Below are 18492 nucleotides of genomic sequence, written 5' to 3'. Positions count from 1 at the left end.
ACTATCTTTTTAAAATTTAGATATAATTGACATATTACATTGTATTTGTTTTAGGTCTACAGTAATGATTTGATATCTGTATATATTTTAAAATGATCAACATCATAAGCCTAGTTAACGTTCATCACCACACACAGTACAAATTTGCGTGTGTGTGAGATAAGATTGACTCTCTTCGCCACTTCTATACATATTATTCAATATTGTTAACTATAGTCACCATGCTGTACATCATATCCCTAAACTTACTTATTACTGGGAATTTGTATCTTTTCATTACTTTTACCAATTTCATCAATACCAGTCTCCTGCGTCTGGTAACCATCACTTTGTTCTTTCTATCTATGAGGTGTTTTTTTTTTTTTTTTCTTTTGCTGTTGTTAGTTGGTTTGTTTAAATTCCACATATAAGTGAGATTATACAGTATTTGTTTATCTGTCTGACTTATTTCATGTAGCTCAAGGTTCATTCATGTTGTTGTAAATGGCAGAATTTCCTTTTATATGGTAGAATAATATTCCATTGTAATGATGGAGATGTTTTCTGAGAAATGTGTCTTTAGATGATTTCATCATTGGGTGAAGGTCATGGAATGTAATTATGCAAACCTATATGGCATAAACTATATGAACTAGCCTTTTGGGACCACCATCCTAAATTCTGCCCATCATTGCAACATTAGGTGATGCATGACTATATATTACCTTTTCTTTATTTGTTGATTCCAGGTCTTGGTAATTGTTAATAATGCTGCATTGAACATGAACAGGTATCTCTTCGACATGGTTTCATTTTCTTTGGATATATAGACCAGAATTGGAATTGCTGGGTCATATGGTAGTTTCATTTTTATTTTATTTATTTATTTTTAATTGAAGTAATGGGGTACCCCCATCAGTATTACCACCATAGTGTACCCACTACCCACTCATCTGTATTCCACCACCATAGACCATTGTGCTTCCTTCCCTCTTTCTTCTTACCCCTCCCTAGTTTTAATTTTTTGATCAACCTCCAGCCTGTTTCCATAGTGGCTTCACCAATTTATATTCCCACTAACAGCAAATAAGGATTCCACATCCTTGCCAACTCTTGTATTTCTTATCTTTTTTATAATAGTCATTCTTACAGGCATAAGGCAATATGTTATGGTGATTTTGATTTCCTTGATGATGAGTGATGTTGAGTATCTTTTTATCTATCTCTTGTCCAGTCTTCTTTGGAAAAATGTCTATTCAGATCCTCTATTTTTAATTGTTTTTGGCTTTGAGATGTGTCAGTTTTTTATAATTTTCAGATTTTAATCACTTATCAGATATATACTTTATCAATATTGTCTCCCATTAAGTAGATTGCCTTTTCATTGTTTTTTTAAAGATTTATTTATTTATGCATACAAGAGCTGGGGTATAGGCCAGAGGTTTGGGGGTGAGTGGACTCATAAGAGACAGAGAGGGGAACAGAACAGGCAGATTGATTGATGTACACTGCTGAGGGGATCAGCAGGTGAGTCAGGAGAGGTCCGCTGCACCATGTGGGTTGCACCCTGGCCGGCCTGGGATTGAACTTGTGCTACAGAGGTTGTGGACAGCTTCATAGGTTGTGTCTCAACCCTTGTGCCACCAGGGAGGCCCTGCCTTTTCATTTTTTTGATGGTTTCCTTTGCTGTGCAGAAACTTTTTAGTTTGATGCAGTTTCACTTACTTAGTTTTGCTTTTGTTGCCTTTGCTTTTGACATCAAGTCCTATATGTAAAGGAGCTTCTTCCCTCTGTTTTCTTCTAGGAGTTTTATGACTTCAGGCCTTAAGTTCAAGTCTATAATCCGTTATGAGTTGATTTTTGTGTGTGGTGGAAGATGTGGGTCCATTTTCATTTTTTTGCATGTGGCTGTCCAGTTTCTCTAACACCATTCATTGCAGATTATCTTTTCTCTGATGTATCTTTTTGGCTTCTTTGTTGTAAATTAATTGACCATGTATGCATGTCTTTTTTTCTAGGCTCTTGATTCTGTTGCATTGATCTATGTGTTTGTTTTTATGCCAACACTATGCTGTTTTGATAACTATAGCTTTGGAATAGAGTCTGAAAACAGAGTGCGGTGAAGGGGACCTCTCTAAAGTACACATCTGATCAAATGGTCCCACTTTAAAACACTTGAATGTCTCCCCATAGGGTTTGGAATTGTAACAATTAGGGTCTTGATAAGAAACAGAATTTACCACAGATGGTTCAAAAGAAGAGACTTTATGAAAGTACTACTTGCAGATGTACAGATGGGGCCTAGGAAGCAAACAAAGAATGGAAAGACACCCAGAGACTAGCTACAGAGGAAGCTATCACCACTGCCAAGGGTGACTGGAGGAGAAGGACTAGAGTTTCTGGCACATAGTAAAAACTGGAGGAGGGGCATTTGTGGAGTTTTAACTGCAGAGGGTACAACTACCACTGTAGTTATGACACCAAAGCATGAAGGGAAGAAACACTGTGACCATTCATCTTTCCTGCTCACAAGTGACCTGCTAGAGATTCCCATCATCCAAATTGTATGGCAGGCCAGCTGGCAAGGTGTTGGGTATTACAGTCTGCAAGTCAGCTTGCTGGGACACGGAACAGTGCAGAACAGGGCGAGGGGAGGAGGGAGACATTGCAAATGATGAATAATCAGTGCAGGGATTCATAAAAATAATATCTGCATTACTGAACAGTATTATTATAAGGACTAAATAAAGAGAAGTTCGTGAATGTACTTGTCACAGAGTGTGTGCTCTGTGAATTAACAACCTTTCTTGTTTTTCATATTCCAGTTCCAGGTGGGGATAGAGGTTAGACAAGTGTTTGCTAAACTATTCTAGTATTTTCTCTGGGCCATTATTATTTCCTGTAAGGAGAAACATCACTGGCATTTCTAAGCCTCTCCCAAAGAGAAGAACCTCCTTCTTTATCAGACTTGGAGTCGTCGTCTTCTCATTTTTACTTATAAGAAATTTTAATGGAAACTTTCAGTTTCCATTACATAAAAATAGAATAATATACTGAACCTCACTCACTATAAGAAAATAGCAACCATTTGCTAACTTCTTTCATTCACCCATGTACCTTTTTCTTGTTAGCATGTCTTAAGACAAATCCCAGAAATCAGATCACTTTATTGTATAGTTTATAACCGAGAAGGCCTTCTATTTTTCATAAGCTATCATGCTGTTATTACTTTTAATAATAAAAAAGACACATCTTTAACTTAATCTAATGCTCTCTCCATGTTCATTTTTTTTCCAGTTGTCTCAAGGTGTCTTTTTTTCTGGTTAATTTGTTCATCTCAATATTCAAACAAGTTCCCAGATCTATAATTCCTTTTGATTAAAATTACCTTGGAGGCAAGTTGTGGCAGCCACTGGGTGTGGGACATTTGGGGACCACCCTTGGAGGTAGTATTCCCTCTATGTTCTCTATCACACTCAGAGAGGAGGCAGCGCCACATCCTCTTAACTGCTGACAGTCTGCAGCCTACCCAGTGGAGCTGAGTCTCTTCCTCCAACAGGGGGAGGGGACGAGTGGGTGAGTTATCTGTCAAGGATGACAACTTGTAGGGCGGCCAATTCCAGCTCATTCAAGCCTCTATCCATACCTTGTGTGTGCGTGGGTGTGTGTGTGAAGGGGTGAGGACAGGTGCGGCATGGGGAGGGGGGCTTGGGGCAGCTCCTCAGCCTTAATCCTAACTAACTGGTCTCAGCCTTTAATAAAATCAGCTCAAGGGCCTCCCCTGGTGGCACAGGCGGTTGAGCACAGTGCTATGAAGCTGTGTGCAGCCTCTGCAGCGTGGGTTCGATCCCGTCTGACGGGCAAGAATCCCACATGGCGCAGCAGACCTCTCCTGCCTCGCCCACTGTTCCCCTCAGCAGTGTATTTTGGTCCGTCTGCCTGTTCTGTTCCCTGCTCTGTCTCTGGTGAATCCTCTCACCTTCCTGTGCGTCTGACCTGTATCTGGGTTCTTGTATGTATGAATAAATAAATCTTTAAAAAAAATAATAAAATCAGCTCTTAGAGATTCTGGACCGTAGGGAAGACAAAGAAACAAAGTAGCACCAAGCTCCTTTGCCCCCTTTATTTTCCTGGCTGCTTTAGGGTCAAAGAAAAAAGACTGAAATTCACACACTGAGCTAAAGAGTGAGTTTACAGGTTATTAAATCCAACCTTTCAACCAGTAGGAGGTCCCCTCTGGTAATAAGAACTAACACCTCAACAGCATGTGGTCGAAGGGCTCAAAACAGCATCTGGGGCCTCCAAATCCTACCCCACCAGGGGATCAAGTAACCTCTGTGTGAGCCTCTTCAGGCAACGAAAACCTCACTGTTCTCATTGTTAGCAGGTCCCCTGTTCATGTAAATCCCCTCCTGCTGCTGAAGGTTGTGTTGCTCTGCAGATTGTCACATTTGGTGGTGGTGGGGGTGGGAGAGGGTATATAAGTGTACGATAGCTGGAAAATGCTCTTTAATTGACAGTCGAAATGCTGCAAATTATTGCTGCCTCAGTACAATTAGATTAAAGTGTACAGGGCTAATAACAGCTAATATTAATTTGTACTTATCACATGCTGTGTTTCCTCCAACAGCCATAATAAAATACCACAGATGGGGTTGCTTAAACAACAGAAATGTATTGTCTCACAGATCTCAGGGCTGGAAGACCGAGATCAAGGTGTTGGAAGGGTTCCCTCTGAGGATTGCAAGCAAGAATCCATTTCAGGCCTCTTGCCTAGTTTCTGGTGGTTTACTAGCAATCGCTGGCATTCCTTGCAGCTCCCACCCCATCCCCCAATTTCTGCCATCCTCTTCACAAGATGTCATCCCTGTGTGCCTGTCTCTTGTCCTAATCTTCTTTTATAGGGACATCAGTTCTTGGATTAGGACCTACTGAATACCATTCATGTTACTAATTATAACTGCAATGACCCTAGCACTAACAGTGGTCACATTTTGAGGTGCTGGGTAGGACTTTCAGCCTAACTATGAATTTGGGGGGACATGACTCCACATGTGCCAATGTTTTACATGTATTTTATTAAGTACTAAATGTTATCCTCATTTTAAAGATGAAGAAATTGAAGTTTAAAGAGTTTGGTAGTTCAAGATTGCCCAATCACTAAGTAGCAGAGACGTGATTTAGAACCTAGACACTCTGATTCTAGAACCCAGGATTTTACCAGCTTCACTGCACTTTCTTATTTCTCCTATTATTTTAATTTCCCCTTGACTTACAGTGGCAGAAGTTACTTGTCAGAAACTAATGAAGTTAAGTAAAATTTCTTTGAAAACCTAACACTGCCATCTGGTGGTGAAGACAATTAAAGCAGTTTCTAACTTAGCAAAAGTTGCTTTACTTGCAGAGCTCACTGGCTTTCCCCCTTACTTATGCCAATACAATGAAACAATTATGAATTCTGCTTGATATGCTTTGAGCCAAACACAAGGCATATGAGGAAAAACACAAGGACAGAACAGTCCAAACTTTGAAGTCCTGACAAGATCTAAATTTTTCTGATTAAAAATATATAACCCACCATAGAAACTCTCGCATACACATTCTATGATAATATGTATATAACAGCTTTAATTTTCCGAAATCTATTTATTTTATTTTGAAAAACTGGTTTATTTTATTTTGAAAAACTGGTTTCTCCTGACATCCTTGCTTGAATGACTCATTCTAGACACAGTTTCTTTCTGCTGTTCAAACTCAGGATTCAATTATAAGTTCTGATTAGCTAGCAGTTACTAACCATTGGGCACTCTGAAATTGTTTTTGTTGCTTTTCCATTTCTGGACATGAAGTTTCCTAGGTCTTCATGTGGCATCTTTCTCTAAAGCTTGCTCTCCACCATGAGGTACATGATTTAGAAGTAATGTGGGTATAACATGCTCCACATCAGGCTAGAAAAAAAAATCATATTGAAATCAAATAATTTTAGAGCTGGCAGACACCTTCGACCTAGCTTAGCTAGTCCATAGTATATCTTTTGTTTGTATTTTCACAAAGGAAATATGGGAAATCTTAGAAGAATAAAATTGCTAAATTGGCGTTGGAAGGGTGATGGTCCAAATCAGGAAGTTTTCGTCCTGCTTCCTGTGACTGCTTGGACCTGGTCAAGGTGGGGTCTGGGAGCTGAGCCTGAGCCTGGCCAGAGTCCTGATTAACAGCTCTATCAGTGATTCATTTTCGTCTTGGATCCCAGGCTCTCAAAAACTCTTAACTGTGACATCATGAAAAAGTTGCGTGTGGCACTCAGACACAAGATGTGCTCTACATGTTGCTTATCATTATAGTACCATTATTTACAAGTGATTTTCCTTAAACAGTTTCAAAGGAAGAGAAAAGCCACAGGTACAGTACCAGGAGCTCCCTACCTCCAACCATCTGAAAGTAAGTTGCCAACCTGACATCCTATCATACCTGAATATCAAACGTGCGTTCCCCATCAATGAGGCGATTCTCTCAAGTAATCTCAATACAAACATCAAAATCAGAAAATTGACACTAAAGCATTACTGCCATCTAATCCTCAGTCCCTATCTAAAATTTCTCAAATGTTGCAATAATTTCCTTAAAAGGATCTATAATTCAGAAAGGATGCTGTTCAGAATCAAGCAGTGTCTTTAGTTGTGACCTCTCTTTAGTCTCCTTCACTCCAGAGCAGTTCTCTACAGAGCAGTCTTTCTTTGTCTTTATGACCTTGAGACTTTTAACGTTTGCAGGCCAGTTATCTTATAGAACATCCACTGATGTGTTTCTGTATGATGTCTCATGATTAGATTCAGATTGTGCGTCTTTGGCAGAAATATCACAGACGTGAAGCTGTGCTTTTCACAGCGCATCCCATTGGGGGGGTAGAGTCCAGAGTTCCAATTTTCCCATTATGACCACCTTCACATTATCACTTGACGCAGTGTCTGCCTGTGTTGTTGTCTTTGTAATTAGTGAGCATTTTGGGGAGGGGGCACTAGGAAACTATAAATATCCCATTCCTTCGCAAAATTTCGATTTATTAGTTTATTATTTTATATCATTTGTGATTCATCACTTCCTGTTTTATCTAATGGGTGATAATCCTTCACTCTAATTATTCATTTTGATGCCCACATCCCCCATTTGTCCAACACAGTTTCCTGGGCTCTATGGACCTATTTCCGTCATCCTTAAATACTTGAACACTTCCTTGCTTTCTGGCACAAAAATCTTTTTAAACTAATCTTGTATTTTCCCTGCCCCAGCCATTTATTCAAGGAGCCCTGATTATATTAGTGGAAGACCTATGTTAGCTAGGAGGACATATGTTTGTACATCATAACATATGATCTATACAATTCTAGTTGAAAGTCAGGGAAATTTTCCTACCAGTATCTAACTTCAAGCTAACATCACAAAGCCATCTCCAGTTTTCTCTTTTTTTCATATCTGTAACTCCTTTTTCCGATAGTTCCTCTACTATGTTTACTTAGTAAACAAACCCTCCTGTATGTGCTTAACTCCTGTTGTCGCTGCTACCCCACGGGCTTCCTCGCTTGCTCGGGCTACACCCAGGCTGGTTCTCTAGTTAGCACAGACACCTTCTTCCCCCTGCTGGGGCCTGATTCCCCATTCTGAGCTACCGAGTCCCCTCACATCCCTGGACACAGATGCCTTCCTTTCTTTAATAGCTCCAGGACCCAAGTTTTTGGGAACAGAAAAGAAGGGAAGGGAAAGACAACAGAAAGAACTGCACACAATTAAAAAACAACCTTCAAATTACAGTGATTTCTCTTGTCTTCTGATGTGTCTTCTTTTCCCCACTAGAATATAAGCTCCATGAGGTGGAGTATCTTATTTACTGCTCTATGTCTAGCACCTTGCATACATAGTTCCTGGGACCAAGGACGTATGTTCAAACTTTTTTGGATAAGTAATTGAATGAATAACATGATATAAAACAAGATCATTACAGCACCATGTTGGGAAGGACATGACATACTCTGCAATACAACTTCTTTCCACCTTAGCATGAACTGATGTGTGCCCTCTTTAGCATGGTATGGGGCACATAATAGGTATTCAAGAACTAAGTAGAGAGACCTAAGGAATTATCTGGCACATACATTTCCTCTGTTGTGTATGTCACAAAGGGAAAAAAAAGGCTGGGGACTGTGCTTCGAAGAGATGAAACAGGTTCGCTCAATCTTCAAACAATCCCTGGATGAATAAACTCAATGTTCAATTTGAACATAAACACTGAACATTTAACCAATGTTTGTAAATTAATGAAATGTTATTGTCAGAGGCAGAAATGGAGTTGGGTAAATTCAGGCTAGTAACTCTGAGGAGGAAAAAGGAAATTGAGTACTTTAAATCCAGGGGAAGACTGTCTGTAAACATAACGAAACTCTCTGTGGGCTCCACGGAGATAACACATCAGCCACAAAGGGCCGATGCTGGAGCGCTGACTCTGATTACAGTCTGAAGAAGGGGTCCTCGTTTCAACTTTTAGTGACCTGATTAAAAGTTGTTAACACAATTCACCAACTTCTGTTTATCTGTTACCATGCTTCTTCCTTTTCCCTAGGCGGTAGGAGTGCCTTTCAAACAAAAATAACTCAGTTACCTCCTATATGTTTGGTAAATAAATATAACGAGATTTTCAAATTGAAATTCTTAGGCTGTTTTCCCTCAAGCTAAAAGATGAATCATTCATCTGTTCGACAAATAATGCTTATGCTGTGTTGGGTATAGGAGGTGAGGGTGTAGGATTTCTGCCCTCAAAGAACTTGCTGTGGAACAGGGGCCAAGGCAGAGAGGCACAGGGAAGGATAAGGAGACCACACAGGTCCCCTGATGCTGTAATGAAGGATCCTAGAGCCAGTGGGTTTGAAACAAAATAGGACCTCGGGCATTTTTTGAGTGATGAGTGCTTCAGAACACGTGATCACTGTTTTTGCTGGAAATGTCACCCCACAAAACCTGCCTGTCCACAGCAGGTATGAAAGATGTTTTGTTCTCCACACACTGTTCTTTGCCATAGTCGCACAGGTAATTGGGCCATGTTTACAACCCACCACATTTAGACTATTCTGACCCAGTCTAGCTTACTCTCTACTTTGGGACTCCAGATGGGAAGCAAAGTTACAAGCTTTTCAAAAGTAAGATAGATGAGATGTGGTTAAAATAGATTATTAAGCTGATAGAGGGAGGCTGCCAGTGATTTAAATAATGGCCATCGACCTTCATTGTATGAATGACTGATGTTAGGCCAAGAAACTTTTCTTTGGATTTGAGTCCAAACCATTTGAATTTGCTCCCTAAAACAAAAAGGCAGAACTGTTATTAGTAAAAATGATTTAGGTTGCTGTACATGGCATTAGCCAACAGAAGAACTTGCAACATCAAGACTGGGAACATGAGCCGAGAGATTGAGGCTCAAAATTCATTTTTTGTTTCTAAAGTATTTCCGAGTTGGAGATTTCTAAATATGGCTGTCAGGAGAAAGAAATAAGGGTCCCCTGAGGCTGCAGCAGAGGAAGGACTGCAGACACAGACTCACCAGCATTCTGTTTCCTGCTTTTGATTTGATTTGATTCTTTACAAAAAAACCAGATAAGAATTGCTGATGCGCAGGCCTGCCTGGGAGCCTGTAATTTCTGTCTCTTTGTGATCTTGTGCTCTGCCATGGACATCAAAACACAGACCCCGGTGATGGGTCTTCAAGCCATAGGGCTACTGCCTTATTCCTGCTCACAGTAGCACAGGCTCTGGAAGCCAGATACAACCAGTCAGTTGACATTTATTTTTTACTCTTGATAAAGTGCTTTCTCATAGGTCAGGTTGTGCAAGAAATACAGCCCAAACTTGGGAATCCAACAGGGGCTAGAGGGGACCACATGCGTACCCCTGGACCCGATGTGACATCGCCATAGATCTGAATGTTTTCCTAATAGAATATAGGAGAATTTTACTTCTCTTTTCTTTCTCATTCTTCAAGCTTTCCCCATGCGCCTTAGTAACCATATATTTCATTTTCCACCCATCCAGACTCCTTGCTCCTCCCCGTTCGTTCTGGGGAGAACTCGTAAATGTCATTGGTCACAAAGCCACTCTCCACACTTGCCAGGGTCACGAATCCGCTTTCAGATGGGTTTACGGCCACGTTGTCATAGTCATAAGACAAGTCATCGGATGTGGCTTCTCCTGAACACACTCGGAATGAAATGTTCTTCAGGTCTGGTCGGGTCTCAGCTAAGTCAGCTTCACTTTGTTTTCGTATAACATTGTAAACCTCGAGGTTGGGGCTGTTCCCTTGGTGAGCAGTGGGCCAGATGGTGTGCGGCTCCTTTGTGCTGGGGTCAGGCTGTTCCCGTCTCCTAGGAGGGCAGAAAACCAGGGCTGAGTATTTTAGACAAGGGGATTGTGAGCATGCTGGTGCTTCCTGTGCAGGCCAGAGGAAGCCATCCCCAGCAGGCATGCACAGCCTTTCTCCCTGCCTAAACTTACAGGACTTTGGGCTGCAGTGGGAGCAAAACAGGAAAATGATGCTGTGTCCAAAGAGACTGTGTATCTATCATTCCCCGCTGGCAGGGTATAGGACAGGGCTCCCCAGATACCCCAGAGCATTCTTGAATTGAACTGGATGGGGAATCATACTCCATTTTAAGAACTCATGAGTGAAAGTTAGCCTGTCCTTCAATTATGAATGTAGGCAATATACCAGAGTAGGATGAGTAATATTCTTGATATGATCACTGACAGAAATCAGATGTTTTATCTCATATCACAATTAGTGTAGATGCCTTAAAATATGTTAAGCTCACTCTACATCAAAATTATAGCAATTATAACTTGGACTAAATAAAGAAACATTAAAAGAAGCATGTGTAGTACTGTAGCACATGTTCACTATTGGAAAGCTTTTTGAAACTATCAGATGTATAATTGCTTCCCTTGTAATCCAATGTATTTTATTTTATGCATTAAAAATATAATTCTGGGAAGAGGTCCATAGACTTCACCAGACTGCTATAGGGTCTTTGGCACAAAGGAGGTTAAAAATCCCTAAGACAGAGAAACACAATTCCCAGATGATGGTGGGGCACTAAATAGAGAGGGTAAGGAAGGGAAATTGAGAACCAACTGCAGAGCAAGCAGTTGGAAAATACATTTGTAATTTTTTGAACTGAATTCAATTTTTTGATGAAAAGGAAATATATAAAAAATGATCATAATGATAGCAGACATTTTTGAATGCTAACTAATGCCTATTCTGCTTGTATTTCCTGCTTAAATCCTTATCATAATCCTATTAGGAAGTTATTATTAAATGAAAGTAGCTTCTACATTGGAATCTTACCAATTCATCTTAAATTAATCATCAAAAGGAGTCGAATTTTCAAACTAGATCTGGATTTTCCTGTTGTGTAGTGGGACTACCAGTCTTCTTTCATGTATACCATGATGGGGAGTACAAGTTAACTGAGAAGGTCTCTGGGTACCTCCAAAACAATTACTTGTGATTCATAAATAGAGGTGCTCTAGGTGACTTAGTGTAGTGAATTTGTAGCAATCAAAACTTGTATAGTCAATGAAAACTCAACTAAAAATTTTAAAGGATTTGGTTATTTCATTTTGAATTAGGTGCCTTGGTTTCAGACATTTATTAAAATTCTTTGAAAACAGTTGTTCTTCATACTATTCACTATTCATTCCTTTACTCGCTCAACAAAACTTTTCAGTGAGAACATACATTCCCAAGAGCTGAGTGATGTGTGGGAACACAGGAAGTGTACAGAACAGTTTCACCCCTCTAATGGTTCAAAATCTTCCACCCACACAAAACAAAAGAGTCTAAGATCATACTCTCAATCACAACTCAGCACAAAAGCTTAGTACTTCTGAAGGCCCTGAGACACACAGAAATTACTCTCCAATCTGCAGTCACCATTCTCTTGCAGCTACTATAACTTTTAGTGAAACAAACTGGGCCATGCCCAGATCTCAGAGTTCAGAAGACACAGAGGTTTACACGATGAAGGATGTACTTGCCTCCTACAGCTCCAAACCAACATACAACTGTGAAGACCACAAGGAGGAGAGCAAGGGGGATGCTGGGTATCAGGATATAGGCAATATTCAAGGCAGCTTCTGAAAAGAAAAAAACACATGATCAGCATGGGTGATTTTCTAGGTGCTTCAAAACAGGTATAGAAAAGGCTTATCAACACAGAGTATTCCGAAGAGTGCTTTCCTATACAATACTAGTTAGCAAAGTCTTTCACTTTCAATAAATGAGTTTTTTTTTTTTTACCACTCCCATTATCTGAAGTAATAAAGAAAAGAAACTAAAATTTTTGGGCCTCTTGCAAAATATCAGAAGGGAACTTCTATTAATTCAGTTGTTTTCAGAGGAAGGAGATGCTTTTCTTGCCTTCCTTTCCCTTAACAAAGCAGTGTTGGTGCCTTTTACTCTAAAGACCAGGCACTTCCCACAATGGGCAAAGGGAGCAGGAGGAGGGAAAAAGAAACAAGACAAGAGTCTCAGTTTTTGCCAGGAAATAGACAGTCACTCACAACCCATGAGTCAGCCTGGAGAACCTTCCCACCAATTCTGACTATGACTAATAAATTCAGTTAGGCCCATGAACAGTGACCGTGAACAACACTTAAAGATTTTCTGTCTTAGCAAAAGAGACAATAACAAAAACAAAGAGAAACCCCACCAACTGGGAGAACATTTTTGCACCCAACACTAATGATAAAGGACTGATCACAAAAATCTGCAAAGAGCTGATGAGACTCAGCAACAACAAAGAAAATAATCCAGTCAAAAAATGGGCAGAAGAGCTAAAAAGAAACTTCTCTGAAGAGGAAATGCAAATGGCCAACAGACATATGAAAAAATGTTCAACATCACTTGTAATCAGGGAAATGCAAATCAAAACTACCATGAGATACCATCTCACACCAGTGAGAATGGCACATATTAAAAAAACTAGCAACAACAAATGTTGGCGAGGGTGTGGAGAAAAAGGAACTCTTCTGCACTGTTGGTGGGAGTGCAAACTGGTCCAACCACTATGGAGAGCTGTGTGGAGATTTCTGGACCTACTAAACATAGAGCTTCCATATGATCCAGCAATTCCACTCCTAGGTATTTACCCAAAGGACACAGAAACATTAATTCCAAAGAGTACCTGCACCCCTATGTTTATAGCAGCACTGTTTACAATAGCTAAGCTTTGGAAACAACCCAAATGCCCAAAGTAGATGACTGGATCAAGAAGATATGGTACATATATACCATGGAATATTACTCAGCATTCAAAAAAGATAAACACATGCAATTTGCAGCAACATGGATGGCGCTGGAAGGGATCATGCTCAGCGAAATAAGCCAAAAAGAAAAAGAAAAATACCGGATGGTCTCACTCATAGCAGGAATCTAGAAAACTTAAATAAGGGACCAGGAAAATGAATATAAGAAAGTGAAAATCAAAATCAACAAAAAACTATGAACCAGAGACACTTTTTGGGGGTGGGGGGCGGGAGGGGAAGGATTGGGGTCAGAATGGGGCGTTTGCAATTGTATGGGGGAATATAAAAATAAAAATTTAAAATTTAAGATTAAAAAAAAAAAAAGATTTGCTGTCTTGGAACTGGAGGGGATGAAATAACTCAGAAGGAGAAAGTACTGATGGTTTCACTTACATGTGGAATACAGAGAAACAAAACAAAAGGTCATACAAAATCAAACCAATAATAACCCTAGAAATATTACCGTGGAACTGAAGCTGCCAGAAGGGAGAGAAGACAAAGTGAGAGGGCCTAATGGATGATGGTGGAGGGCTATGGGTACCATGGTGGTGGGTGTGGTATGGTAACACACACCTGAAGGGTCTGCTGCTACAGTGTTCTAATGTTACCTCAACAACAACAACAACAAAAGAAAACAAGGCCTGTCATCATGGCTTTTTCTTGTCCTTTAAATTTTAGAACCAGACAAATTTTCCTTAAGGGACTTTGAGAGCAATCAAGGATTGAGGACTGACTCTTTTGCTACTTCCACTGGCTTATAATTCCTGAGCACCCAGGGGCTATTGCCTTTTTTCACCCCCATGAAGCTAAAAACCTAAAACTAAACAGAACAAAAACCTAAAATAAAACCCACTTTACATCCCATCACAGTTACAATGAGCAATTTAGTACTGCCCACATTTACACAGTGCTTTATACTTTTTTCAAAAAGCATCTTCATACATTATATTTGTTGGATAATGAATAATCTGAATGGCTCTTTTCTCTGGTTCCTGGAGGGAGGGAGATTCTTTGGAATTTCCCAAGTGACAGCAGTGGCTATGCTATTTAGGAATGGCTCAAGATCATATCAAGAGTTTACCCTAAGGAGATGTCTCAGGATGAGGGCTGGTAGGATGGGAGTTTGGCCTAGAGATCAAGTTTGATCACATAGCCAGTAATCAGCTCAGTCATGTAATGACATCTCAGTAACATCTCTGCACACCAAAGCTCAATGGAGCTATCTGATTGGTCAAAAACACTGATGTACCAGGAGGGTGACAATGAATTCACAGGGAGAGGACATGGAAGCTCCCCATTTTTAGGACTCTCCCAGATCTTATCCTATGTGTTTCTTCACTTAGCTGGTCCTGGTTTGTATCCTATATAACAAAGCATAATTATAAGTACAGTGTTTTTCTGAGTTCTCTGAGTTGTTCTAGTGAATTATTGAACCTGGGGGGATTGTGGGCGCCCTCTGGATTTGTAGATGAGAATTGTGGATGTCCTGAGAGCCTCTGAACTTGAACTTGTGGCTGATACCTGAAATGAGGCCAGTCTTATTGCGGACTGAGCTCTTAACCTGTAGGGTCTAGTATCAAAATTGGATTTAGTATTGCAATATTCAATTTCATCTTATAGAGTAGTAGTGCTTTTAGGTATGTGAGAAAAATATTACTTTCATTATGCAAATGGTTGAACTGAAGCACAGAGAAATTTAGTGATTTTTAAAAATTGTCCAGTGAGAAAAATCCAGGTATCCCTCTTGAAACTCAAGGTGAGAGTTGAAGTTGAAAGTTCATTAGCACCGCCAATTTATTAGCCCATTTTCTTTTATCTTTTATGATTAAGCTTTTTAAAAACATTTTTGCCCATTTTATCTATTTGTTTCACTAGTGAGTATTAATCATGGACATTATGCTTCTGGCCTGGGTCTTTCTGCTCTTATTTCTCCTTATCCAATCTCTTACTCCTTCCTTGTCTCCCCTCACTACCCTCTTCCCCTTCCTTTTCAGCTCCCCCACCCCATAACTTGGAGGCTCAGTCTTCATGCAGATTTTTCACCTCCTGTCTAGTCAAATCTCTCCCAATCATCTTAGGATAGCTCCATCTGCATATTTCACTGGTAAATCAATTTAACACAACACAATTTTTGCAAAGTCACAGATACCCTGACTAGTTCCATTTTTTAAGTAGCTTTGGGACAAAGCGAAGTAGGGGAAACTGTGATCCAGAGAGTCCCATTATCTGCCCTTCCCAGGTTCAACACATAACCTTTATTTTCTTTAAGTGTTTCTTTGGCATCTTCTTCTTTCGTGTGTCTCCTGGAAGCATGGGTGTTACTGCCTTTGGCCCTGCACCTGGAGAGACATGCAGACTTGAGAACCTGGGAGAAAGGCATAATCCAGATATTTCTGGCATCCTATCAAAAAGCGGCAGCAGCGTGACCAGAGACATTTATAAACACAGAAGAAAGTTAAGGCGGATTTGCTGACCTCGAGGTTTAATTCTTCCTGATGAGACTTTTGCTGCCAAGAATCAGGTCCTGAAACAATCAACAGGCCACTGGCATCAAGAGACATAAAGTAGTGCAGCCAAAGGAAGGCCAATAACTCCCTTCTCGAATTATCAGTTACCAGTTTGGCTCTCTTCTTGTCTCTAGATCGAATCATTCCTTTTATAGAGTCAATAATGATGAGTAATACCCCCAAATGTATTTGCAACTGTTGTTTTTTGGCTTTGAGAGAAATAGGCAGCACTAGAAAGTTAGATTCAACAGCTACTTGTGCCATCTACCTGTGCAAATGGTCTCCTTTAACACCAGCGGTCTTTCAATTGAATAATTTAGTTTAAAGAACCTGTGGTACTAAACCTGTGAAGAGAGGCTGTGAAATAGCCCAAATGAATCCAAATCTCAAAGGGCTTACCTCCTGGCCTTGTAGAAGGAGCTGTTGGTTTCTCTGTAGCAGAAAGAAACAAAAATGAAGGTAACTAAATTTCCATGCCACCTTAATAAAACTGGCCAAAGCATGGCATCTGTTTATTTGCTCATACATAGCCACAGTACACACCAAAAAATCTACATTAATATTCTATCAGCTGATCTGCAGCCCTCATTCAAATTCTTCCAATTGTCCTACTAATGTCCTTTATAGAACATCACCATCCATCGTCCAATCCAAGATTACCTGTTCCTCTTAGTTGTTACAGAGAAGGTAATATTTAGCCTGAATTTGAAAGGTGAGAGTGAGTTAACTGGGAAGGAGTGGGGATGTTGCAAGCACTAGAAATAGCAATTAAGCGCTCTTGGGGGAACTTCATAGAGTGCAAAGGGGATCAGGCAGGGGACAGGAGGAAGAGTTGTGAGAATTCAGACCAGAGAGGCAAGAGTCTCATTGTGTCCATTCTTTTATAGCATGTTGAGGTGTGTAGACTTATCTGGAGGAATGGTAGCCATGTAAAGGCAATGTGCTCATTTTTCTCCATGTGCCCCTGTCCCTCCTGGGTCTATTCTCTGTCCCTCTCTGTGTCCTGGGAGGCTGACCTCTATGGATGGTGTCATTGGGGTGCTCTTGTCCTTTGGCTTCTGATTGAACTTAACCAATGGGGCAGAAACAGGAAATTAGAGGATAGAAGGAGAGGGAGGGCCTGGTATTTATTCTCTCTGCCTCCTTCCCAGTCACCAGGGTTGATAGTAGCCTCATCCTCTGGCTATGTAGCTCCTTGGGTAGCTCCACTATAACTTCATGCTTTCGTGAGGGTCTGCTAATCCCCTTGCTCCTCAAGACTGGGGAGTGGTAACAGCTTCCCATTGTAGCTAGTCCCTAGGCACTTCACCATCTCAGACTCTTTGCCTGTCCTCCTGCAAATATCCTTCTATGATACTCTCCTCCTTAAATTCCTCTGCGTGTGCCATCTTTTTCCCTCTGGGATTCAGATACTAAGCAAAAGTAATAACAAATATGATTAAAAGACAAACAAACCAGGTTTGAATTTCAAAAATAAAAGGCTGAGGAAATGTCAAAATCTCACATTTAAAAATGTTTTAAAAGTATGGCATTTTAAATCCTGAAGCTAGCAGGAGAGAGTTAACAGAAGCGCTGGAGAGCCAGCTTGTGACAATGCCTTGCTTTCATTCTTCAGTAAAGGGGACCCACTAAACCAGCTACAGTTTTTGTAACCTCCTTGCTGGAAACAACTCTCTTTGGTGGGGAGGGTCAGGTCTCTGGAAAGATTTCATTTCAGAGGGTGAAGAAGGTAGAAAAAACACCTTTTAGCACAAGCATTGCAGCAACAACACAGTCACAGACAAAAAATTTTAAAATGACAGGATTATCTACTCCCCAACCAGATCTAACTAACAGATGGTTCTATTCCTGTCAGGAAAGGATGCAAAATAGGGGCCAAGCATTTGTCTTTGGGGGATATGAAAACTTCAGGAACAGTTCAAAAATCACTTTGTGTTTAGATCTAAGTCAGTTATCATGGAGGAGGGACATTCTGGCAGAGTGACACTTTGGGCTTGTAGCCAGTTCAAAACATTGAACAAATCTAGAGGCAAGTGCCAGTTGAATTTGCAAGGCGTATATTCGGGATGACCAGGGAGTGTAACCTGCTGTCTGTCCAAGCTAATGAAGTTGGTGTACTTTATTATCTACCTTATTATTCTGACTCCTTAAAGTTCCAGAAAATAATCTCATGGTGGTTAGAAGACTTGCAGGTACAATGAGCAGCTTTCCTTTCATCTTTCTTCTTTATTCCAAGCACCCACAGCTAACTTCCCATATGGAAAGAATAAGAATTTGTGACTGTCCACTTAGAGGGCATTTCATTTCCTGAAATTCTCATAATTCTTGCCCTCTCATACATAAATTAGACCCTTTCTTTTCTTCATCCCTTCAGGTAGCATCTGGTACCCCTTCCATTGGTAGAATTATGGCTCATGAGGTGTTACTGCATTTCTCTTGATGAGAATTCCAGATGTTTCACATTGCCCACATTTGCCATAAACTTTTTCAGAGACCATATTAACACATTTTCAGAGCTAGCAGCTGCTTATGAAATGAGAAGAGGACAAGAATCCGGTCACATAACTTGAAAGAGGATTCATTACCATCGGAATATTTGCAAATGAAATTGTTTTCATGTTGCATCGTCTCATCATTCCATTGGAACCTGTAGGGACCC

At 40.3% G+C, this 18492-nt stretch overlaps 2 protein-coding genes and 1 long non-coding RNA gene across 3 annotated transcripts in view; 1 reads left to right on the top strand and 2 right to left on the bottom strand.

Moving 5' to 3' along the window:
- Nucleotides 1-18492, top strand: part of BTG4 (BTG anti-proliferation factor 4) — a 191540-nt gene that overhangs the window by 20211 nt on the left and 152837 nt on the right. The window lies entirely within an intron of this gene.
- LOC119240373 (layilin-like) lies at nucleotides 9786-15619 on the bottom strand (the record flags this gene model as incomplete). Its single annotated transcript, XM_037504717.2, has 3 exons — nucleotides 9786-10382; nucleotides 12054-12156; nucleotides 15580-15619. Coding segments are annotated over 3 exons (507 nt in total), but the record flags the coding sequence as incomplete, so codon positions are not given.
- LOC119240658 (uncharacterized) lies at nucleotides 15628-18448 on the bottom strand. The gene is made up of 3 exons (XR_005124160.2): nucleotides 18419-18448; nucleotides 16233-16265; nucleotides 15628-15665 (listed from the first exon to the last, which is right to left on the bottom strand). It is a non-coding gene; the product is annotated as an uncharacterized LOC119240658 (long non-coding RNA).

This window comes from Talpa occidentalis, unplaced genomic scaffold (assembly GCF_014898055.3).
Source record: "Talpa occidentalis isolate TD23 unplaced genomic scaffold, MPIMG_talOcc4v2.1 talOcc4.12, whole genome shotgun sequence".
NCBI lineage: Eukaryota > Metazoa > Chordata > Mammalia > Eulipotyphla > Talpidae > Talpa > Talpa occidentalis.
This window is presented reverse-complemented; position numbering and strand designations above follow the sequence as displayed.